We start from the raw sequence: 25,634 nt of genomic DNA, 5'->3' as shown, positions 1-25,634 counted from the left end.
GAACTGCTTCGTACGCTGTTTGCCATAACTGATGAGACGAGGAGCAGACGCTTTAAGCAGAGTAGGCAGATAACATGGGGCTCTCTTTCGGGCTGACTTCTCGAGTTTCATCGGGGACACAGAGATAGAAGGAGCTAGGAGGCTGGCACACCCTTCGGATTCCCCATCTCCTGTGACCCAGTGGAAGAGACTCGCGTGCACTATAAGATTCTTCAAAGCCGCAGTCAGCGAAGACTGCTCTCTAGTTTCGGCCACAAGCTTCGGGTTCGTCCAAGCGGGAGGATTGCGCTTGGGAGGCGTTCTTAACCACTGTTCACTTCACTTCCATCTAGATTCTTAGGTAAGCCATAGCAGTTCCCTCTTGATTGTATGGTAATTCATAAGCACTCGTATGGGTTTACGAATATTTTGCGGAAGTTCTGTTGGGTGCCATAAAACAGCTACTTGCTTTCTGTGAAGCCAAACGATTTTTCTTCTAATACTCATTGCTTCTCTTTCCTTCCAAAAAAAATTGAATACAGAGCTCGTAGTCCAGAATTTATTCGGCAATGAGAAATATGTAGCCTACTTTTGAACTTTAAGTACTTTACAGAGGTAGAAGTGTACAAGAGCATCAACTTGAGTGTCTTGCTTTAAAGTAATCGGCTACAAAATATTTGAAGATAATTGTAATATCATTCGTAAGCTTACAACTGCTTCTAGTTACTCTAGCAAGATGCTTACGTAGTAGTCATTCCAATCCACGGGCGTTAGAAAGATGCAGCCGGAATTTCACGTATAGGCAATATATACGGCAGGATTATAACCCTTCTTGCAAAGCTCTCCTAAGTGATTATAACATTACGCCAAATATTGTTACGGGGAAATAACTTTACTTTATAAAACGAGGAATAAACTCGGTGGTGGACAAGATGGCGCCCAGTTGGCTCGCAGATCTGACAACATCGTCCTCCTCTTTGTCTTCCTCGTCGTTCTCATCCTACCGTTACATGATTTCCCCGGCGGCTGGAGCACCGACCCGGTGCGAATCAGGAGGCACTGGAGTAATACGGTTTGAGTCGCGTAACATGCACTACGTCAGTGTGAGGGTGAATGATGGCGGGGTCCGTAGGGGTGATTTCGTATGTGACGTCAGTTACTTGGCGTAAGATACGGTAGGGACCTGAATAGCGTGGGAGTAACTTCTCCGAAAGTCCAACGCGGCGTGAGGGGAACCATAACAGAACGAGATCTCCGGGTGTGAAGTGGACGTCACGATGGCGGGCGTCGTATACGCTCTTCTGATTGTCCTGGGAGTCCAGTAAGCGTCGTCGAGCAACTTGGCGTGCCGCTTGGGCCTTCATTATTGCATCACGAGCGTACTGAGACTTGTCATTTAGTCCGGCCGGCAGGAGGGTGTCGAAAGGTAGCGCAGGGTCACGGCCGAACAACAGAAAAAAAGGAGAGAACCCAGCGGTGTCGTGTCTGGAAGAATTGTACGCGAATGTTACAAACGGTAACGTAGTGTCCCAGTCGCGGTGATCGGTGGAGACATACATGGAGAGCATGTCGGTGAGAGTGCGATTGAGGCGCTCCGTTAGACCATTTGTTTGTGGATGGTAAGCAGTCGAGAGCTTGTGTTTAGTGGCGCAGGAGCGGAGGAGGTCATCAACCACTTTGGAAAGGAAGTAGCTGCCTCTGTCGGTAAGGAGTTGTCGAGGGGCGCCATGATGTAAGATGACGTCCTCCAAAAGGAAATCGGCCACGTCAGTTGCACAGCTGGTTGGAAGGGCCCGTGTGATCGCGTATCGGGTAGCATAATCGGTTGCTACTGCAATCCACCGATTACCCGCAGCTGACGTAGGAAAAGGGCCAAGCAGGTCCACGCCAACACGGTAGAATGGGTCTCGTGGGATGTGCAGTGGCTGAAGACGTCCGGCCGGAGGGACATTTGGTTTTTTCCGTCGTTGACAAGGGTCGCAGGCTGCAATATAACGGCAGACGTCGCGGTACATGCCAGGCCAGAAGAAGCGCCGGCGAACTCTGTCGTAGGTCCGTGACACGCCGAGGTGACCCGCTGTAGGTGCATCATGAAGCTGGGCGAGAACAGTGTGACGCAATTGAATGGGAACGACGAGTAGTCTTTCGGGGCCGTCAGGACGCATATTGCAACGGTACAATACACCATCATGTATTTCAAACATTCGAAGGGAAGGGTCGGGCCTCACCGATGTGAGCCTTCGGATAATACCGTCCAAGAAAGTATCTCGTCGCTGCTCGATTCCAATGTCATGAAACGCGGATAGAGAGAAAACGTCGACAGGAAGGGTGGTTTTAGAGGAGTCGCCGTCTGGAGGGTCGACAGGATACCGGGACAAGCAGTCCGCATCTTGATGCAGGCGGCCGGTTTTATACAGGACTGAGTAATCAAATTCTTGAAGGCGCAGCGCCCAGCGGCCAAGACGGCCTGAAGGGTCTTTAAGGGACGAAAGCCAGCACAAGGCGTGGTGATCTGTGATTACTGTGAATGGCCGGCCGTACAAATAGGGACGAAATTTACCGACTGCCCAAACAAGTGCCAAACATTCCCGTTCAGTTATTGAATATTTTCTTTCAGCAGGCGAAAGAAGGCGGCTTGCATAAGCAACAACACGGTCTCGTCCTTGTTGTTTCTGGGCGAGGACTGCACCGATGCCATAGCCACTTGCGTCTGTACGAACTTCTGTTGGAGATGAGATATCAAAGTGGGCGAGGATAGGCGGAGACGTAAGCAGACACACTAGATTTTGAAACGCATCTGCTTGCTCAGGGCCCCAGATGAAGCCAGCGTCTTTTTTGAGAAGTTGAGTGAGAGGGCGTGCTACGTCGGCGAAGTTTTTAACAAAGCGGCGGAAGTAAGAACAGAGGCCAACGAAACTGCGAACGTCTTTGGTACAGGTTGGTACAGGGAAATCTCTTACTGCGCGTATTTTATCTTGATCAGGGCGAACCCCTACAGAATCAACGAGATGTCCGAGGACAGAAATTTCACGACGGCCGAAGTGGCACTTTGCCGAATTGAGTTGCAGGCCCGCCTTACGAAAGACAGATAAGATTTTCGATAGCCTTTCAAGGTGCGTTGCAAAAGAAGGCGAAAAAACGATAACGTCGTCCAGGTAGCACAGGCAGATGGACCACTTGAAGCCGTGCAACAGAGCGTCCATCATACGTTCGAATGTGGCGGGCGCATTGCATAAACCGAATGGCATCACTTTAAACTCGTAAAGGCCGTCGGGAGTGATAAACGCCGTCTTCTCACGGTCCATGTCATCAACGGCAATCTGCCAGTACCCAGAGCGAAGGTCAATGGAGGAAAAATATTTTGCGCCGTGAAGGCAATCCAGGGCATCGTCTATGCGTGGTAAAGGGTAGACGTCCTTCTTCGTTATTTTGTTTAAATGGCGATAATCGACGCAAAATCTCCAGCTGTTGTCCTTCTTCTTTACAAGTACAACAGGGGACGCCCAGGGACTGCATGAAGGCTCGATGATATTCCGAGAAAGCATTTTGTCGACCTCCTGTTGGATGATGCGCCGCTCTGCATGGGAAACACGGTAGGGTCTCCGATGGATGGGACTCGTATCGCCTGTATCAATCCGGTGCTTAACAACGGACGTCTGGCCGAGTGGGCGGTCGCCAAGGTCGAAGATGTCCCAAAAAGATGCAAGCAGGGAACGCAGGTCGTTAGCTTGTTCTTTCGGCAAGTCGGGGGCAATCATCTTGGTTAACACACTTTGGTCCGATGGAGGAGTAGACGAAGTTTTTTCGGCACTCGGGATGCTGTCATAACTTAGAGTGCAAATATGGCACTCTGCCGCCGGCACGATTTCGGCTAGAGATATACCACGAGGGAGGACTTGTGTACATAGTGAAAAATTCACTAGGGGTAGGCAGGATGCATTGGCCGTAATAGTGACGACGGTGTGAGGAAACGCAACGTTGTGCGAAAGCAGGACGTCAACATTGGGGGACACAATATAAACACCGTCTGGGACAGGTGGAACAGGGGAGACGCCTATGTAAGCTACTGTTCGTTGAGGGAGACGCAGGTGTTCTGTAGAACAAAGTCGACTTGGAGGGCAACTTGGAGGATCAACAACATTAGGTAGAGCGAGTTGCACTATACCGGCAGAGCAGTCTATCAAGGCCGAATGTTCAGACAAAAAGTCTTGGCCCAAAATTATGTCATTAGGGCAGTGTTCTAAAACATAAAACAGAACTGATGTGTGGTGTCCGGCGACGCTGACGCGAGCTGAGCACACACCAATTACGGCGACTTTTCCACCATCGGCCGTTCGGACCACAGGAGTTGGGCCAGGAGTAAGGACTTTCTTCAGCCGTGCTCTAAGGTCAGCGTTCATGATGGACACGTGTGCGCCAGTGTCAATGAGGGCTGTAGTAGGTACACCGTCGACGTCAACATTGATAAGGTTCTGATGTGCGGGCAAGGTCAGTAGAGGATTTTGGCATCGGGTCGGTATTGCAGCATCACCTCCAAGAGCTGCTCCCGTCAGTTTTCCGGAGGTGAACGCCGGAACGAGCTTGGGGACGGCGATCGGCGAGATGGGGGCGAGCGGGAGAAACGGCGTTGCGGCGAAGGGGAGCGGCTGGATCGGGGGCGCGAGGAATTCTCAGGCGTTAGCGGCTCTGTTTTCGGTGATGAGCGTGAATTCCAGGCAGGTGGGCGATGGGGCGGAGGGTGAGGCCACGGAGCAGAGCTGGACCAAGCACGGCAGTGACGCGAAATGTGGCCTATACGACCGCAATTGAAGCATATCGGCCGGTCGTCTGGGGTGCGCCATACCGCCGGGTCGCGATAATGTGGGCTGGCAGAAAAACGTCGGTTGGGCGGAACAGTCACGGGTGGATTTGGTGGGGCGTAGTCTGGACGATGAATGGAGCAGACGTTTAAGCCGGCGTTGGCCAGTTCTTGCCTCACGACGGTCTGTATGAGAGAGACGGTGGCGTGATAGCTTTCGGAGTTGGGGGAGGCTGACACGAGTGGAGCTGCGGCTTCTATTTCCCGACGGACAATACGGACAACGTCACCGGGACTTTCCGTAGAAGGCAGGCGAGGGTCTTCGCATGTGGAGGTTGCAGCCGTGTTTGGAAGCCGGGCAAACTGGTGGAGAACACGGCGGCTCTTCGCTTCTTCAAAGCGCCGGCATTCAGAAATAATGTCGTGGACCGTAGATGAATTCTTGAACACAAGAAGGTGAAAGGCGTCATCTGCTATGCCCTTAATAATATGGCCAACCTTATCAGCTTCGGACATCTGCGAGTCTACCTTGCGGCACAAAGCGAGCACGTCCTGAATGTACGTGAGGTATGATTCGGTGCACGTCTGAACTCGACGTGCGAGCTCGTTTTGGGCGGCGCGTTGACTTCCCACAGGCCTGCCAAATAGCTCCCGGAGCTTTTGCTTGCATAACTCCCAGCTAGTCAGTTCTTCCTCGTGCGTCTCGTACCAGACCTTTGCGGTACCTCTGAGATAAAAAATCACGTTGGCCAGCATGAGCGTTGGATCCCATCGCATACGTACACCCACTCGTTCGTATGACTTCAGCCAGGCTTCTACGTCAATGCCATCAGTGCCAGAAAAGGTACCTGGATCTCTCGGGGGCTCCAAGATGAGGGTTGACGGTCCAGTTGGAGAAAGCACGGACGTAGTTGGAGAAGGCACGGTAGTCGGGGAAGGGTCGGCATTGTTGACTTCAGTCGCCATGGGGGAGACCACTAGGCGCCCGCTACGAAGCTCCGTTTTGCGTGAAGTGAGTACCCCGCACCTCCCACCAATGATGTTACGGGGAAATAACTTTACTTTATAAAACGAGGAATAAACTCGGTGGTGGACAAGATGGCGCCCAGTTGGCTCGCAGATCTGACAACATCGTCCTCCTCTTTGTCTTCCTCGTCGTTCTCATCCTACCGTTATTTCCCCGTAACAATATTTACCATGACACACTTTTCTTCTTCTGGCTTATCGCTGGTTAGTACATACGCCACCAAAAAAGGCTGCTTAGAGAGGAGAATAAAACAAGGGGAACAATTAAGCAGGCCGAGTGGGTCGAAATTTCAGCAGGGTTTTTAGCTTTGCGTCTTCGATGATCCATATTATTGTTCACTTATCATCTTTGCACATCTTACAGTTGACCACCATGAAGATAATATTCTGTCTCGCGGGGCTTTTGGCACTGTGCTATGGCCAAGAGGAACACAAGGTGACCGCGGCCAACAATCATTTCGGTTTCAAGCTCCTCAATGCAATCCCAGTTTCGCCCCAGACAAACCTCTTCTACTCACCCTACAGCGTGTCCACAGCGATGGCAATGGCCTACGTCGGCGCCAGAGGAGAGACTCAGCGTGACCTTCACGAGACCCTGGGCTACTCGTCCGTAGGCCTAACCCCCGACCACGTGCCCAGCGCCCATGCCCAGCATACGCATCTGCTGCGCGCGCCGTCAAACTCGACCCTCCGCGTGGCCAACGCAGCCGTCGTCCAAGAGAGCTACACTGTGACAGATGAATATCTAGGACTTCTACGCCAGTCTTTCGATGCCGAGGTTAGCTCTTCAAGCTTGCACGATGAGCAATCCGTGAGGGCTATCAACGACTGGGTCAAGAACAAGACAGAGCAGAAGATTGAGAGGCTGCTCAGCGAGTCCTTTCCTCCCAACAGCAAGCTGGTTCTCCTGAATGCCATCTACTTCAAGGGTCTGTGGAACGTTCCTTTCGATGCGAGAGGAACGCAGAAAAAGCCGTTTTTCAACGCGGGAACAGAAATAGTCGAAGTCGACACAATGTACGAACAGATCTCAGCGGGGTACGCCCGAGACGACGAGACGAACGCCGATGTTCTGGACCTGCCTTACGCCGGGCTCGACTACAGCCTGACGATCATTCTTCCTAGAGAGAGGACTGGTGTGGACGCGCTGAGGCAGAATCTATCGTGGCCCATCTTTCAACGCCTCCTGTCCAAGCTCAACACGAATTCTCCCATGGACGTGTCGCTGCCCAAGTGAGTATACAGATGACAATGCGTAAGCAGATACCGCGTTTACAAAAGAGAGGGTGTGAAAAGTTTTGCACGATGTTATGCACGGTGTTCCCGAGTATGCGCACGAGAGGTAGAATGTTGCGTCATAATAGCAATGAAAAATTCTTGAAGATGTCAAATGCCGAATGCTGCGGCGAGGGCTCATGTGCTCACACTGTGTTTCCGTTCGCAGTCAATTAGTAGGGTCCTCAATAACCCATCACGTACTATCTGGAAGTTAATCATGAGGCGAAAAACAGCTGACACGTTACGAAGACGGATGGAAGGAACACGGCTGCGTTCCGCGCCTGTGCCTTGTGCTCCTCCGCCCGTCTTAGTAAAGTGTGCGTTTTACTTTTGTTTTATGGTAAAATCCGCCTTCGCTGTGGAAAAAAAAACATTCAATGTTCTTAAGCAGTAATTACCACATTGCACTAGTGTTTGTTTTTCTGATGCTCAATATAGTGCTAAAACTGAGTAACTTGAAACCTTTTTAGTGCCTTTCCCTAAAGCTAAGCTCTGGTGCTTTGACCTTTATAATTACCATAAGAACAAATGAGTTATTGTAGCTAACGTAGCAAGTGGCTCCTTATAAACTTTGTTTTCATTGGTAAACGAGTTAAAATATGGGTTAGGATGTACTCAAGCGATGTGTTTCAATACTAATTAGTTAACTTCAAAGGCGTTTGCAGTTATTGCTGAGGAAGAACAAACAGCACAAAGTGGAAACAAGCAGTACAATGGCACGTTGTTGATAAGGAATTCGTGGCCTACAGTAGCGGTTTGTTAGCAGGACATCACTATGTCCGAGGGTGCAACCTGGAACATAAGCTACGGTGAAGGGCACAACCAATTGTATTGCAGCCGGTACAAAGTATATGTAGTTATGGCTGTTGATTTCTGGTCGAGTCTGAATTGCCGAGCAAATAAACCCTCCTGAATATCAAATCAGCCAATTAAATGAGCCAATCAAGGTGTTTATTTGGCACGCCTTTTAGGGCACGTGCCTACCGCATTTAGTAAGAGGAATGAAACGTTGAGATAACAATGTAACGCATCCTTAACACTGTAAGGCTCGTGTTACGCCTTATAACATGATTATGTTTTCTCCGATGTCAGGTTCAAGATCGAGGGCTCGTACAAACTGAAGGCACCCCTGTCGGCGCTAGGAGCCTCGAAGGCCTTCGACGAGCGATATGCCGACTTCTCCGGCATCAGCGGCGCCCGTGACCTTGTAATATACGACGTCGTTCACAAGGCCGTGGTCGAGATCAACGAGGAAGGCAGCGAGGCTGCCGGTGCCACTGCAGTCATCTTCTACACGAAGAGCGCAGCGGTGGGCATTCCATTCGTGGTCGACCACCCGTTCCTCTTTTTCATACGCAACAGGCACACTGGAGACGTCCTCTTCGCGGGTCAAGTGAACCACCTTTAGAGCAGCGGCCCCTCCTCACTATTAGTAAGACACTAAGTCAACCACACCACAGTGTTCTCACTCTCTCCTAAGTGGTCCCAAAATTTGCAGGTACCAGTACAGCTAGTGGCAGCATTGACAAGGACACAAGTTTTCAAAAACGCGTTTTATAATAAAAAGACGAAAACATGACGAAATGAACTTCACTTTTTTTTGGTGCCAGCATCATTTCTTACCCTGCAAAACGTGCCGGAAATACACGCAAAATTATCATTTCTGACACAAATTCAACCAAGGTGCCGCTTCATGAGCGGTTTGGATTTACGGGTTGTAATTTCGAACGTCCGCAGGTTAACTTATCAGCTTCTGAGGAGCATTTTTAACACACAAAGCACCACTAATTATGCAGCAAAATGCACATAAGAAACAAACAAAAATATCCCTGTCATGCACTATGCACGTGGTTTCTTGCAAAATACCTAAGCATACCTCCCTTTTTTTTTGTCCATACATATTTATAAACGAAGAAGTCACAAGAACTGGCGGCAGCCGTAAATACAACTAATTTAAGGTGTCTTTTTCTCCGTCGTTGATTCTGTGTTAAGCTTACAAATCGCAATCGCCAACTCATCTCTGAAGTCAAAATCAGTGCTTTGCGCCGAAGACACCTACGTAAGTCCAATATGTACCAACGAAGCCAAGCAGGCATGTTAGTACGACAATAAATAATAAAAAAAACATTACATTAATCGCTTTGAGTCTTATTCATTACTTTTCTGTTCTTTTTCAGATATTGAGATTGTCGTGCAGGCCTTATACCGTTTCTTATACATACACTAGAGGGAACTCTGGCCTAGTGTCTATGGGGCCTGCAACGCGCGGCGCTTCAGCGAGCATGGGAATGATGGGTAGTATTAAAATTTGTCGAATCTTCGTACTTTCGGCTCCGGTTGGCTTTACGTGGCGGCCATCGCGGTGCCGTCGAAGCTCCTTGCGCCGGGCCAGCGCGCCGAGCAAAACAACAGGTGCGCGCACCCCCGCCCGCGGAAGACCAGGCGCGGAGGCACATGGAGCGCCGCACGCTCACTCGCTGAATCATTAGGGAGCTTTAGAATACCGTTTGCAAGCGCTGCGGGCGTTTCGCACGCAGCGGGCGCCATATGAGCTTTAGAATAGCTTTCGCCCTACTGCGAACTGCAAAGCACGATCGCCGCGACACCGTAACCTCGAAACCAGCACTTGCAGGCCACATGCGGGCCGCCACGACCGCACGCAATTTCGGATTTTTTCGCGTGCGGTCCACGAACACCGACTCACGTTACGATGCATGCGCAGTGGCGGCGACCGCACCGCAAGGACTCACGGTGCGCTATTCTAAAACTACCTATTCCCACCACCAGCTCCGCAAACTCTCTCCCCACCCGCTCCCCACTCTACCGCCTCCATGAAAGCCACCAGCAAGATCAGACGCATAACAGTTTGCGTCCCATTTCTGAAGAGCTTCGCTCATCGGTTGTATTCATACACTGAACAACAACTAATTTATTAAAAGAACTGATGGAGGCGGAAATGCTGTAGGCCCGTGTGCTCAGATTCGGGTGCACGTTAAAGAACCCCAGGTGGTAAAAATTTCTGGATCCCTCCACTACAGCGCCTCCCATAATCATGTGGTGGTTCTGAGACGTTAAACCCCCATATCAATCAATCAATCAATCAATCAATCAATCAATCAATCAATCGATCGATCGATCAATCAATCAATCAATCAATCAATCAATTTCTTATAATAAGTCTGTCTAAACCCCATGTAATCTGCTTCAATAATCCCTTGAAGAAGGCAACTCTTAACTAGTGCTTCGTTTAGCATTGTTCTGGTGGTTCATCATGTTCTTGTTGGCCATTGCAGGGTTAATCAGTAGCGAAGTACCTTGTTTCTATATATGGACAGTGACTTTTCCTAAAATGGTCAGCTCGTCTATATATGTTTGTAAAAGACTTCGCACTGTGTCATGTCTAGGTATAATGCAAAACATACCATTCTCAGTAAAAAAAAAAATGATAACACGCACTTTTGCCTGCAGTATACTAGGTTATGGAATAACAATTTAGAGATATTGTGCCCTCCAATGGCACAAAATCTTAAATCGAACACTCCACTTGATCTTAAAAATACATTTTTTTTTCATACGATCAGGACCTAAATTCTGGCAGAGATTTTTTCAAAAAACTCTTTATGCCAAATTTCAATGATCTCTTACTGCAGATGGTTCCTTTAAAAGATTTATGCTCCAAGGACTTTCCAGGTCCCGCATGTCACTTCCTGTTGTCTAAGGCCTAAATTAAATTATTGGAGGCCACGTTGTTAAACGAGGTATGCAACACGAACACGCGCCCATTACGTTTCGTCGTACTTGAGTGAGCTACCCTTCTGCCCCTACTTTTCGCATTAAAACAAAATACAAAAATAGACAAACTTTCATGACGTATTTGTTTATAAAATGTAATGTGTGTGCAGTACGCGCGCAAGCCATCCTACAAAAAGCTACCTTGCTAAGCTCCACTATCAAAAACAAACTACAAAAAAACGCGCCTGCACAATCGGTCTATTCTCTGGAAATTAGTGACGTGTATGAGCTACCTGTCTAACATGCAATTGTTATCGCTATATAATAAACAACTGAGTTTCAAATGGCCCTTCAACGCACGCTTATGCAATTTAGTGTCGGCAGCAGAGCAGGCATAAGTGAGTAGCCGCGTTGCAGCTTGGAAGCTCTTCCGCGAAGCTGGTCTGTGTGCGCCTACCCCCGGAGCGAAAAATGTCTCGTTCCTGTTTGACACGAAAGAGTATTTCCTGACAAGTACCGAAGCCGTCTCGTAGGGCATATATTTAAAACGGTTAGCGAGAGACGGAGTCAGTTGTGAGCAGTTGCCAGAGCACCTGAACGATATTCTCCTTCTCGTCGGCCTCGAGGGAATGAAATAACATGGAGGTTCTTTTCCCAGCAAAACTTCTTTTTTCAGCATCCATAGCTATCTCAATCTCAGCAAGGCGGTACGCGAAAGTATGTCAGCATTGTCATTTTCATCAGCCGCCTCGCGTTGGTATACAGACGCTCCGTGGGTGCCTTTAACACGTCTGAAATGCGCAAGGCGGCTGCTAGATGGCAGCACAATTCGCGCAAGATCTATACACATCATCATCATCATCAGCCTGACTACGTCCACTGCAGGACAAAGGCCTCTCCCATGTTCCGCCAGTTAACCCGGTACTGTGCTTGCTGCTGCCAATTTATACTCGCAAACTTCTTAATCTCATCTGCCCACCTAACCTTCTGTCTCCCCCTAACCCGCTTGACTTCTCTGGGAATCCAGTTAGTTACCCTTAATGACCAGCGGTTATCCTGTCTACGCGCTACATGCCCTGCCCATGTCCATTTCTTCTTCTTGATTTCAGCTATGATATCCTTAACCCCCGTTTGTTCCCTAATCCACTCTGCTCTCTTCTTGTCTCTTAAGGTTACACCTACCATTTTCCTTTCCATTGCTCGCTGCGTCGTCCTCAATTTAAGCTGAACCCTCTTTGTAAGTCTCCAGGTTTCTGCTCCGTAGCTAAGTACCGGCAAGATACAGCTGTTATATACCTTCCTCTTGAGAGATAGTAACAATCTACCTGTCATAATTTGAGAGTGCTTGCCGAATGTGCTCCACCCCATTCTTATTCTTCTAGTTACTTCAATCTCGTGGTTCGGCTCTGCGGTTATTACCTGCCCTAAGTAGACATAGTCTTTTACAACTTCAAGTGCACTATTACCTATCTCGAAGCGCTGCCCCTTGCCGAGGTTGTTGTACATTACTTTTGTTTTCTGCAGATTAATTTTAAGACCCACCTTTCTGCTCTCCTTGTCTAACTCCGTAATCATGAGTTGCAATTCGTCCCCCGAGTTACTCAGCAATGCAATGTCATCGGCGAAGCGCAGGTTACTAAGGTATTCTCCATTGACTCTTATCCCTAACTGTTCCCATTCTAGGCTTCTGAAAACCTCCTGTAAGCACGCTGTAAATAGCATTGGGGAAATTGTGTCCCCCTGCCTTACACCCTTCTTGATTGGTATTCTGTTGCTTTCTTTATGAAGCACTATGGTAGCAGTTGATCCCCTGTAGTTTTCTTCCAGAATGTTTATATATATTTCATCTACGCCCTGATTCCGCAGTGTTTGCATTACGGCTGATATTTCTACTGAATCAAACGCCTTCTCGTAATCTATGAAGGCTATGTATAGTGGTTGGTTATACTCTGAGAATTTCGCTATTACCTGATTGATAGTATGAATGTAGTCAATTGTTGAGTAGTCTGTTTGAAATCCTGCTTGTTCCTTTGGTTGATTGAATTCTAATGTTTTCTTTACTCTGTCAGCAATTACCTTTGTAAATAGCTTGTATACTACAGAGAGCAAGCTGATGGGCCTGTAATTCTTCAAGTCCTTGTCATCTCCTTTCTTATGTATTGAGATGATGTTAGCGTTCTTCCAAGACTCTGGTACCCTTCTCATCAGGAGACACCTCGTAAACAGGGTGGCTAGTTTTTCTAACACAATCTGTCCTCCATCTTTCAGCAGATCTGATGTTACCTGATCTTCACCAGCAGCTTTGCCCCTTTGCATGCTCTCCAAAGCTTTTCTGACTTCTTCTATCATTACTGGTGGGGTGTAATCTGGATTACTGCTAGTTATTATAGTATTAAGGTCGTGGTTGTCTCGGCTACTGTACAGATCTCTGTAAAACTCCTCCGTTATTTTAACTATCCTATCCATATTGGTAGTTATTTTGCCTTCTTTGTCCCTTAGTGCATACATCCGACTTTTGCCTATCCCAAGTTTCCTCTTCAGTGCTTTGACACTTCCTCCGTTTTTCAGAGCGTGTTCAATTCTCTCCATGTTATACCTTCTTACATCGCATACCTTACGTCTATTAATCAACTTCGAAAGCTCTGCCAGTTCTATTTTGTTTGTTGTACTTGACACTTTCATGATTTCACGCTTCTTAATTAGGTTCTTCGTTTCCTGGGAAAGCTTGCCAGTGTCCTGTCTAACTACCCTGCCTCCAACTTCCACTGCACACTCCGTAATAATACTCGTCGGATTATCATTCATTGTATCTACGCTAAGGTGGGTTTCCTCACTAAGAGCCGAGTACCTGTTCTGCAGCGACACTCTGAATTCCTGTACTTTCCCTCTCAGTGCTAGCTGATTGATTGGCTTCTTGCGTATCAGTTTCTGTCGTTCTATACACATATTCCATGTTAATAAACATGTGTAGGCGCCGTCGACATGTTGTAATGTCTGTAGCGACATTGCGGCAAGTAGGCTTCTCCCATGTTCATTCCCGACGTGCCGTGTTCGGAGGCAGCTTTGTAGCTGCCGTGCCGGCTGACACGTGATCATGAATGGTGGTGGCGACTTTTGGACTGGAAGGAGCCAACGCGCCACGACGTCACTGCAACGTAAATGTAAACGACGCACAAGCATGCCAACGTGAAGATCAGATGCCATACCAACCAGCAATACCAACCAGCCCAAGTAGCCACTCTTTATCAGATATCAAATTTGACGTATCGCTTTAACCTTGGATAAAACACGCCATTCTTCCCCGCAATTTCGCATGATTTCCTTAAAAAAAGAAAACGAAAGTGTTATTTGGGAGTTTATTTACCATCCTACTTATTCGTAAGCTATGTCAGAGAAGGTCGGCCATGCCGGAGAGTAGAAAGTGCTAGTTCAAATCAAGCGTTCTCAGTAAGTGGTGGCTCCTCCGCAGGTAGGGTTACCTCTCGCATAGGCGCAGAACGAGATATCACATATGCGCCACACGCGACGTCGTGCTACCACAAGGGTCGTGAAAAATAAAACCAATTCCAGAACAACTTCGGAAAGATAATCGTTTAGCGTCGGCCTCCTACCGTCACTATGTTGGGTTCCCGGCTCTGGCGGCACGTAATGCCGAAACTACAGTCAGTATCCAAATGTTCCAACCCCTGAGCTTGCCTGGCTGTCGCGGATTTCGAAATATAACACCAAGAGCGCGTCTTCTAGGAAAAGCAAGACGGCGCTACGACGCAACGCACCCCCTCTCCTTGCCATTCTCCTTAACACACTCTTTCCTGCTACATTTTTCCTTCCAGTCGTTCGGAAGCCTCCGCAAGGCAGAAAAAAACCGGTCTGTTTCGATTAGCGTCCGCAAGCGCACACGCACTTCAACAAACGTGTGACATTACCGGCTGTGCGCCCAGCAGTTCACGCCTGGGCGTCGGCCACTGGACATAGCAAGCACACATCCCAAGGCACATGGTACCTTGGCTCGAGTGGAACGACTCCGGTGTCCCGCCAGCAAGGCCCACCAAGACAGCGACAGCGTGAAAGAAAAACCGTACGTTGTTTCTTTACGCTATCGGCAACTCGAACGAGACGCGAGAGAGAGAGCGCGAGGGTATGAGCGATTGTTTCTTACGAGTGCCACGATTCGGTTAATTAGTTTTTTGGAGAGGAAGAGACTCGCGATGCCCTATCGAAGCCCTAATAAGCGCAAACCAGCTGTAGCGTGTGAATGGGTTCGGCAAGTCTTATTGATTTGAAGCCTTCGCAATGGCTGCTGTAACGCAGCTGTGCTTTTTCCATCGTAATCATTGCCACACCGGTACGTAATTGTCGTTGTTCTGCGTACCTTAGTTTATTACACACCGGAATTTAGTCTCGTTACTTACATTGAGGACTAGTGTTTACGAACGGTAAACGCGACCCAGGAGTGTAGGGAAATGCATTGCGATAATAACGAATAAATGAGCCTCAGCTGCGGGGAATGTGTGATTTCAGGATAGCCGCAGTAAAAAAGATCACGGATTTATTCTTACGTTTCATTTGTTTTTGTAGCCTGAGTGACTGCACTGGCTATCTATCAGCAGCATTTTCTACTCCTTCTGATGATTTATGATGGCATAAGTTCTGCATAGCTGTCGCCTACGAGGATTTTGTTGGTAATGTTTTCTTTACAGAGGCTGCGTAAGAGAGCTGAGTTAGAAAGCATAAGTTCGTGCGCACAAAGTGTTTGCTTGTTCGTTTTCCTCCAATAAATGACACGTACTAACTTTCGGAGATTGGCCAAGAATACGACGTTGAGACTGAATTGTTATTTTATGAATGGTAGGTGATGTAAAAAAATGAAGCTTCAAAGTGAAGTTGGTTGTTTTTTTTTCTTTCTCGACAGTTGCAACATATAATGAAATGAAGTGATATTCACGTCATGAGCCGTCAATGGCTGCGCTGCAAACAGCACTCCGGTGACGCGACGAAGGGGACAGGGCTTACGTCGTCAGCAATGCTCTGGCTGGAACAGTAGCATTCTCGTTATAGTTCGCTCGTGTCGCGTGGCGTCAGTCGATTCTACTAGCTTTATGTTTTTTTTTCTAGTGGTCGATCTTTAGATGGCTGCTAGTAATACGAGTTGTTAAGAAAATTGCCCGCAGCTTCCCTCGGGGGAACACTGAGGAGGATGCGGACCATATAATTGGTTAACGGGGTGTTAAAGTGCGACTTACTTGGGTCGATGGCTAAATTGGTTAACGTGGTTGTGAAATGGGGTGTTAAATTGCGACTTACTTGGGTCGATGGCTAAATTGGTTAACGTGGTTGTAGGAGGGGGTGTTAAATGAGTGAACACGTACACACGTATGCGAAAGGGCGGCGTTGGTCGAAGGGACGTCGATCATTGTGTTTGTGGATTCGTTGGAATTCATTTCACCGCGACCTTGGACGTCGACGCGCCGTACAAACCAACCGACGAGCGGCAACTGAGCGAGCGAGCGCCAACCTTGAGTATATATACAGCACGACGGCGCATGCACTGTCAGCTGTTGAATGTTCTCGAAGCGCGACGCCACATGCGCGTCCACTGGAGAATCAGGAGAATTGTAGATGTCGAACGCGGTGTGAAGAGGAGGAAGGGTGCACAGATGGTGGAGGAGTGAAGCGCGCGCGGTGTGTAGAGGAGGAAGGGATGCACAGATGGTGGAAGAGTGGGCGACAGCGCGACGGCGCATGCGCGCGCGTCAGCTGTCGAATGTTCGAGAAGCGGTGTGGACGGCGCGGACGACGCGGACGGCGCACTACAAGGCGCGAGTATAAGATGCTCCGCATCTAATACTTATATACCCACACCGTCACGTTCAGGATGATTTCCTCAAGTTAGTAGCTTCACTCTAAGGGCTGGATGGTGTTGAAATAGCTTATGTAACACGTTTATGTGAACGTCCCGTCAAGCGAGTCAAAGGCAGTCTGAGCTGCTCTATATGATCAAAGTGTGAGCGCTTTTACGGCTTATTCGTCTATGTTAGCGTTGTGTAAGCAGACTTAATTCGAACGAAAATTCATACCGTACTTTCAGTTGTATACGCATGTAGGCGCGTGTTCAAGAAACATTTGCTGTCAAAATAAAATTCATAAGTTCATCGACCTGCAGGTTATTGCTGACAACTAGCTTACATTAGGCAAGTTTCATGCACATTAAAGCTTGTACGTATTAGTGACTTTGATTGAAACGCCGAAAGTAATGCGCGTGATCCAGTTCACACCCTTGTCATTAGAGATGGACCCACTAGAGCGGTTAGTCGTTCGGGAACCACATTCATGCCTTCGATCGTGCAGTGTTGCCTGCTTGAGTGTGCGTGCCTGTCGGTGGTGATGAGAGGACGTCACGCGCTATACAGTTCCTAATGCCTGGGCAACGTGCTCCGCTGTTCGCGATTAAATTGGTATCAAAATACAGCTTGGGGACAAACAATAGAAAAAAGAGCGGCCTAATTTGTCCAAGAAAATTACAAAGACCGCTTTTCTCAATATTCTTCTGGCCCCTTTGCCTGATTATTGCTATTAATTACTTTGCTGTAACAAAATTGAATATTTGAAGGTCAAATGCTTAGATCCATTACCATAGGCAAAAAATGACCGTCAATCGTGCCGCGCCGGCAGCGTCTACAGTAGTGATGCAGAAATCATCCCACGATGACATCATCACATGACGTCATCATGACATCGCAAACCCCGAAGTTTGCGACGTAATTATTACACCATAACTTATCATTGAAAGGTGATGTCATACCGTGACATCATCACTTTGCATTGAGATTATCGCTTTGCTACCGGTGGTGGTTATCACCCCACCCACTTTAGGGTACCTCCCTCAATGAGGAATATAACCTATTAGGTAGACAGAAGGATAGCCATCACCGTAACTAAGTGGTAGAGCATCGTACGCGTTATTCGAAGGTCGCAGGTATGGATCCTGTCGGTGGCAAGTTATCTTCCCGTCCACTTTTTTTTTTACATTTACACTCCTGCTCCCGGCAAGTTCTCTTTTCACCCACTTTTCTTTCTTCACATTTACATAACAATTGGGTCTAATAACTTGCCCTATACATTCCTTGGCATTATTGTCTGTTAGATCTCTTTAATATTATGTCAAAACAGGGAAAAACGAGCCCTTAGGTATTATACACTTCTTTCCCTTATTCATTATCGAGGGTCTCGTACTGGCAGACTTGGTGCCGTTAGGTTGTATACGAGGTACTATTGGTTAGCTGCTAGCTCGTAATAAGTTCACGTGCTACGTGATGCCAAACAGGCTCATAAAGAGTGGCACACTCGCCGCCATGGCTACAGGTGGCGCTGACTGACATTCCAACGTTTAAATTCACATATAAACCCAATAAAGTGGCTGGGGGGATAGCCGCCGTGGTAGCTAGAGCATCGAACGAGTTATTCGAAAGTAGCAGGTTCGGTTCCTGTCCACGGCAAGATATCTTTTCACCCACTTTTCTTTCTTCGCATTTACAACAATTGGATCTAATAACTCTCCCTATACATTACTTGGCAGTATTGTCAGTTAGATCTCATTATTATTGTGCCAAAAGAAAACACAGAAAAACGAGCCCTTATGTATACACTTCTTTCCCCTATATATATATATATATATATATATATATATATATATATATATATATATATATATATATATATATATGCGTGTGTGTGTGTGTGTGTGTGTCTGCTTTTAACATCTTGAATGCAACAAAAAATAAGTGAAAACGAATTTTTCGTTCACTTCTTTCCAGGAAACGTGTGAAGAAATCGCAATATATATATTTTTTCAAGTAATCACGTATAAGATGTAAAAGTAGACATTATGCTCCACTTTCTCTTGTTTGAAGGGTCCCAGAATGCAGTTCACGGTGGTGATGGTGGTCATTCTGATGGGGGCCATCCACGCAGTCGCCCCGGCATCAGACGCCCTCAAGGTGATGGTCGCGAACAACGCTTTCGCTTTCGAACTTCTTCCGCTGATGTCGACGTCCCAGCTGGACAACATCTTCTACTCACCCTACAGCGTGACCACGGCCCTCGCAATGGTTCACGCCGGCGCGGACGCCTTGACGCGGAGTGAGCTCCACGAAGCCCTCAAGTACAACTTAGTTGGGCTCGCGGAGGACAAAGTAGTGAGTGCTCATGCAGACTTTAATCGGCACCTGTTGGGGCCGTCGAACTCGACGCTCGAGGTCGCCAATGCCGCAGTCCTGGACCAGCGGCTGAACGCCCTGTCTTCTTACCTGAACGCGTTGAAGAACGGCTTCGCGGCGGAGCTTCTCAAGGCCGACTTTTCCAATGATGAACGGGCGACCCTGAACGCCATCAATTCGTGGGTAAGCCAGAAGACGCAGCAGAAGATTAGCAAGTTGTTTGACGAACCGCTGCCCCGCTTCACCAAACTGGTGCTTCTGAACGCCATCTACTTCAAGGGGACGTGGCTCAGCAAGTTCGACCAGTCTAAAACGGCAAAGGCCCCTTTCTACACGGCCGATGGCCGCTCTACAAGCGTCGACACCATGCAGGGCGTTGTCAAGGCGGGATACGCTTACGTCAGAAACTTGGCAGCTACTATGCTGGAACTGCCTTACAGTGGTCTCGACTACAGCATGATTTTGCTGGTTCCTCAAAACGGATCCAGCGTTGAAGTGCTAAAGAAACAGCTGAATGGAACGGCAATAGCGGCCGCTAGGCACAGGCTCCGCGAATCCAGGATTAAACTCCACCTTCCGAGGTAAGCAAGATTAAGTTATCTCTCATATTAAGAAGGCGTAAATTGGAATACATTATGCAATCACATCATCGAGCAAAGCTGAAATTAGAATGCTGAGTAAGTTTATATGACACCAATATTATGAATGGGTAACTTTAAAAGAACTGCACGTTTTCGTGTTTTGTTGATCTATTAATAGATCAACAAAACACGAAAACGTGCAAAAGCGGCAATTCCCGCTTTTGCTTCAACTAGAGAACACTAGAACATTGGAATACTCGGAACGGCCACAGCAACCTATGCACAGAAACTGAAGCCCAAACAGGGTCAAGCCGCTTGGAGCACTGCGATCGGTAAATCTGCAATGTGTTATTGCTTTAAGATTTGCACACTGGTCCGCCAAAGTGGAGGAGATGCGTGATGCCTGCTTGCGACATGAAATGCCCGTTTTCTAATGGCAGATGCAGTTTTTTTTATTTTTAGTGTAAGCAGCTGTATTGCTCTTCTTTGCGTCTTGAAACTAGATCTAGTTGGTACGTATCGATAAAGAAAGTAACTTAAAATGCGAAATAAAATGGAAGAAATTTGCAGCGTCGTTGCACGGCATTCAACAAAAGCGTAAAGCATGGCCTTCGAGATTTCTCATGTTTGTTAAGATCCCGAAGCCACACATTAGAGGAACTTATGAGCACCTTTTTGCAGGTTTTTAATTGGCTCATTTACTTAGTCTGCTTGTTCTGTTTCGGAGTGAAGACCGCATCAGTTCGGACTCTTTTATGATGGGCTAAGTAGCTAAAAATTAATTGACATCATATTGAACAGTTTTGTTTTGATTCGTGATATCTTAATTAGAACAGCAATAATTATCCAGAACATTACTTGTAAGGTATTTATTAGTACGAAGCTATGTAAAGCAATACTGAGCAGTGGTAGTCAAATTAAGTGTTAATCTTATTAAGATTCTAATTAGCCTAATTTCAGTTACAGCGATCCTAATTAGTGTTGTGTTAATTGGCATAATCCCTATCCTCTTTCCGACCCTTTTCTCCACCCTCGTACAGGGTAGCAAACCAGTTCTTCTAGGGCAACCTGCCTGTCTCTTCCTTTATTCATTTCTCTCTCTCTCTCTCAGCATAATCTTACACGCCTTCATCACCATGGTCTTATTAAGAAGCGGCTTAAATAGCAAGGTCTTGGCAAGCATGAATGGGCCTTATTCCTTCTTACCTTACTCAGCGGGAAGTAATCTCAAAAGCCACGGAGCGGATCATTCTAAAGAATACCAAGTGCAGACATTAAAAAGCTTGAAAAAACATTTAAACAGACAGTGCCTTAAAAAAAAGACCACCACGGCCCCGCCGTGGTGGTCTAGTGACTAAGGTACTCGGATGCTCGCCCGCAGGTTGCGAGATCGAATACCGAATGCGGCGGCTGCATTTTTGATGGAGGCGGAAATGAAGGAGGCCCGTGTGCTCAGATTTGGGTGCACGTTAATGAACCCCAGGTGATCGAAATTTCCGGAGCCCTCCACTACGGCATCTCTCATAATCATATGGTGGTTTTGGGACGTTAAATCCCACATATCAATTATCATAATTCAGAATTTTAAAAATATCACTAGTAAAAAATTCCGACACTTTTCATATATACATGGCGTGCAGTTTTGCAATCAGTAGAACGACATACAATTGAAAGAAGATAGCTCTGGCTTGAAGACACCACCCAAATTTCTCGACATCCTTTGACGTCTTGCCGCGTTTTATCGCAACCAAAATATCTAAAAACGTTGATCGCAACCAATGGAACGGAGCTTGCTCCGGATAGATTTAACATTTTCGTACAGTTAGCAGGTTCAAAAGGGGGTGTCGCCAGAGCTCGGAAGGATACCGAGTTATGCCGAATTCAGGGCATCCTGCATATAGTGCCCCAGGACGTCGTGTTCGTTCTGACCTGGACACACCCTTGACAAAGGTAACATGACGTCACAAGTGGTTGATGTCAATGCCTTTACACTACCAGCTATAGGACATCGCCCTTGCAATTGACGAAAAGTGGGCGAATATACTTTAAGATTAGCGGGCGAATGCGACCTAGAACAACATGCGTAATTAGATCTTGATGCATTAAATGACTAGCTTGAAATCAGCTTCACGTGATAGCGCCACCAGTGTGGCTACTAACGACTGCGTGTTTAGTATTGTCATATGATGATCAAGCGTACGCGGTCAATGTGAATTTTTAGTTTAGCGTTAGCATGACAACGATGCACAAGGAGCACAAGAATGGAAGCTTTAGCGAGTATGTATGCGTTCATCTTGGTTAAACAGCTTGTCTGAATCGTTCCTTGGGGACGGCGTGTTTCAGTACACCATGATAGAGTGTGCACGTACCCAAGCCGTGATTGTAGTGCCATTGGCAGAGGACGTATGCGTTAAAAAGTGAATAGAAAGAAAAGTTCAAATGCTCGCCTGTGTGCCTGCATACAGAATGTTCAGGGCTTTTTGTAAAGAAATAGTAACAGTAAATAAGTACTACCCACGAAGCAAAAGTAAACAGTTATATGGTGCAGTGTAGTGTCCTCCAGGACGCCTCCTGTGGGCAATAAAGTTTTACCACTTCCAGATGCATCAACATCAATCTTCTTGTTAGGCCTAGGAATGTCTGAAACGGGAAGCTGTCTCTAAAAATCCGGAAAGTTTTTCATACTACTTTGTCACAGAAGCTGCGTGAAGGCAAGCGGGTCCATTTAACGCAGTAATTTGCTGCGAACGAATTGAATATTTCAACAGCAACGCAAATTTCGGTTTGAGGTGGGTGTACGAAACCACCGCCGTATAACGTGGTTTTAAATGTACTACGTCTAACCGTGCAAGCACGGTATACCGCTAAAATCTGAGAAATAGCATACTTACGGTAAACGATACGGGTTTTAGAGCGCATTGTGCATGCCCATTTCAATCCCGCTGTTCCGCTAAGCACGCTAAACTAAAACTACACATAAAGATAACGCGTATACGCATTCTCTTAACGGACCCTTTGAAGCCAACTGGTGGCGCTGACCCAAGTACGTCATGACGTTGTAGGCAGTGTAGCGTTATTTACAGCGGTATTATAAGCCCTTTGAAATGAAAAAAAATTCTGTACAGTTCAGCATGGTTTTAGGCCTGGGTTGTCATGTGTTACGCAAATGCGTGAATTTTCTTAAGATGTTCTAAGTTTGAATAATAAAATTTATCAAGTCGATTAGGTATTTTTGGGCTTTCAGAAAGCCTTTGACACCTTTCCACGCGCTCTTCTATTACATAAATTATCTTTTCTAGGTGTGCCTGCATCTGTTCTTGGTTGGCTGAGGGATTATTTACCTTCTAGAAAATAGCCTGTCTGAGTAAATGATTCTTTTTTCTCATAGTCCAGCGTAATTTCCGGGGTGCTACAGGGTTCGGTGTTGGGTTCTTTCCTCTTTCTTGTCTATAATAATGATTTGTCAGAGACGCAAACATCGAATTGTGATTGCGCATATGAAGGTTGTGCGCAGCTATGTATAATGGTTGTGCACAGCCATGTGCGTAGTCACGTATAAATCAATACACGTTATGAACGATATTTGTGCTTTGCAACATGATCTTGACACTTTGGTCAGGTGATGTGAGAAATGCAAGACGCGTTTAAATGTACACAAGTGGAATTTTCCTGAATGTATCAGAAAACGCAAACCCTTTCACTCATCCTACCGTTTTTCAAGAGCACAACTTGACCGTATTGAACATTTTGAATACCTTGGCGTATACTTGTATGCTGACTTATCTTGGAATAAGCATATAGGGTACGTAAATAATAAAGCCAACGATATGTCAAACCTTATTAAAGGCAAGTTCAATTTTGCCCCCAAAAGTCTGAAAAAAGTGAGTGTGAGTGAGAATTTATTAAAAAGGCAGAGAGGTCGGCCTGAGCTATAGTTCGCTCTGGCCTGCTACCCAACACATATAATAAAAGAAGGAGGAAGGAAAGAGGAATGAAGGATGATGGTGGGGACAAGAAGAGGTAGTGCGCATGTACAGTAGACATTTAGCATAGCCCCCTACAGTCTAGTATCTAGCCCAGTGCTTTTGATCAAGTCTAAAACAGCCGTTGTAGCAGTTTTTGACACTGTTTGGTCATTCATTGCTGACAGCATGTGGCTTTCCCTCAGTGGCGTTCGTCCGATGCTTGCCAACGTTGAAGTTAGCATTTTTCTTTGCACCACGTATAATGGGCAGTCACAAAATATATGAGCTAAAGTTTCGCGCACTTGGCGGCACTCACAATTAGGGCTGTCTGCACGATCAATTAGGCGGGCGTAGTGACGAGTCAAGGCGACGCCCAGGCGAATCTGGCGCAGTATATGAGCACGTCTTCGGCTGAATTTAGCCGGATGATGACAAGTCATACCAGGGTCTGTTTCCCGCAGACGCTTGTTCCGATAATCTGGTAGCGACCAGTAGGTCGCAGCGCATTCGCGCATGAGCGATCTCAACAATGTGTTGACGTCACTTCGCGAATACGGTACTTTGACGTACATAGGAGCGTTGTATACTGCCGCTCTTGCTTCGCTATCGGCTAGTTCGTTGCCAACCAGGCCGCAGTGTCCAGGAATCCATCGGAGTGCAATCAAGTGACCACTCCTGTGTGTTACGTCGAGTTCTTGGACGATTCTTAACGCTAACGTTTAAAATTGGCCTCTTCTTGAGCAAGAATGGATGGCTTGAAGCGTTCATTTTGCATCGGACAAAATCGTCCTACCCTTGAATATGTCTGACCAGTATGGAATCCCCACGGTCAAACTTTAGTCTATAAACTCGAACGCATACGAAACCGGGCTCAACACTTTGTCTGGGACAATTACAACTGTACCTCAATATTACCCGCATTAAAAGTGACTAAGGATGAAAACTTCTTGAGCAGCGCAGAGACCTCCTACAACTAAAAATTTTTTTCATTTGATCTTTAGCGATCGCACAATTTGTTTATACATAATGAGTCTATACTACGTGTCACATAGAAATGATCATTCGAAAAGAAAAACGGTAGGTCACCTGTTATAGCGGTTTCTTTGCTCATTCTTTTTTTTTTACCTGTTACTGCTAGTGAATGGAATAAGTTGGATGCGTGTGCTGTCTATCTCCCAGCCGATGCTTTTTGTTCATCAATACAGTATGTGTGCTTTTCGAGAATGCAAAGGCACGGATGTGCCAATCTGTGCCTTTTTCGACCTTACAACTGTGTTTTTCAAAAAAAAATATTTTACACCACCAAAATAATGCCCATATTGGTGGTGTAGGTCACACTAATAAATAAATAAATAAATAAATAAATAAATAAATAAATAAATACTTTTTGTTGTTAAAGGTTCACTGTTTCTTTTCTGCCCAATCGCACGTGGCACAGGTTCAAGCTGGAACAGAAATACGATCTTAAAGAGGTGCTGCCCAAGCTGGGAATCAAGAGGATCTTCAACGCGGGCGAAGCAGACCTGTCCCGAATCAACGGCGACAAGTCGCTCTTCGTGGACCAGGCGGTGCACAAGGCTGTGGTGGAGGTGAACGAGGAAGGCAGCGAAGCGGCAGCCGTCACTGGTGTCACCATCAACACACGAACCACTACCGGTCCCAGCGAGATACACGTCGACCGGCCGTTCCTCTTCTACATTACCAACAAACGCATAGGAAACATACTCTTCGTCGGACAAGTGAACAAAATCGATTGAGTGCCTGCCCACACTGGCACTCAATGCGACGGGCTTACGAACTACTGGCTTTAGTTTACGGTTATACAAACAATCTTTTGTCGACCGGGTGTCTTTATAAAAAAAATCTCGTTCATTGTACGTTTATACTCGTGTGAACGCCCCTGAATACGTCCGTCACTGGATCAACTCATTTGGACTTTCTTGCGGTCATACTCTCATTTTTTGGTTAGTTTAGCTCTCTGTGAAATTGAAGCGCATCAAGCGAGTGTCTTATCGTTTTTTCCCCAAATGATGTCTAAATTGAGCAAAAGGCACCACGA

The 25,634-nt window shown here is 46.8% G+C and overlaps 1 protein-coding gene across 1 annotated transcript; it reads left to right on the top strand.

Annotated features, from left to right (window-relative positions):
• The first annotated feature begins 117 nt into the window (after positions 1-117).
• On the top strand, positions 118-25,332 carry LOC119170231 (uncharacterized). Its single transcript, XM_075885869.1, has 6 exons — positions 118-340; positions 6,168-7,036; positions 8,174-8,486; positions 14,697-14,891; positions 18,724-19,610; positions 25,014-25,332. The coding sequence occupies exons 2-6, from the start codon at positions 6,177-6,179 to the stop codon at positions 25,330-25,332; spliced, it is 2,574 nt and encodes an 857-aa protein (XP_075741984.1). The 5' UTR covers positions 118-340; positions 6,168-6,176.
• The last annotated feature ends 302 nt before the right edge of the window (positions 25,333-25,634 follow it).

The sequence above is a fragment of the Rhipicephalus microplus genome, chromosome 2, assembly GCF_043290135.1.
Source record: "Rhipicephalus microplus isolate Deutch F79 chromosome 2, USDA_Rmic, whole genome shotgun sequence".
In the NCBI taxonomy this organism is placed as follows: Eukaryota; Metazoa; Arthropoda; class Arachnida; order Ixodida; family Ixodidae; genus Rhipicephalus; species Rhipicephalus microplus.
This window is presented reverse-complemented; position numbering and strand designations above follow the sequence as displayed.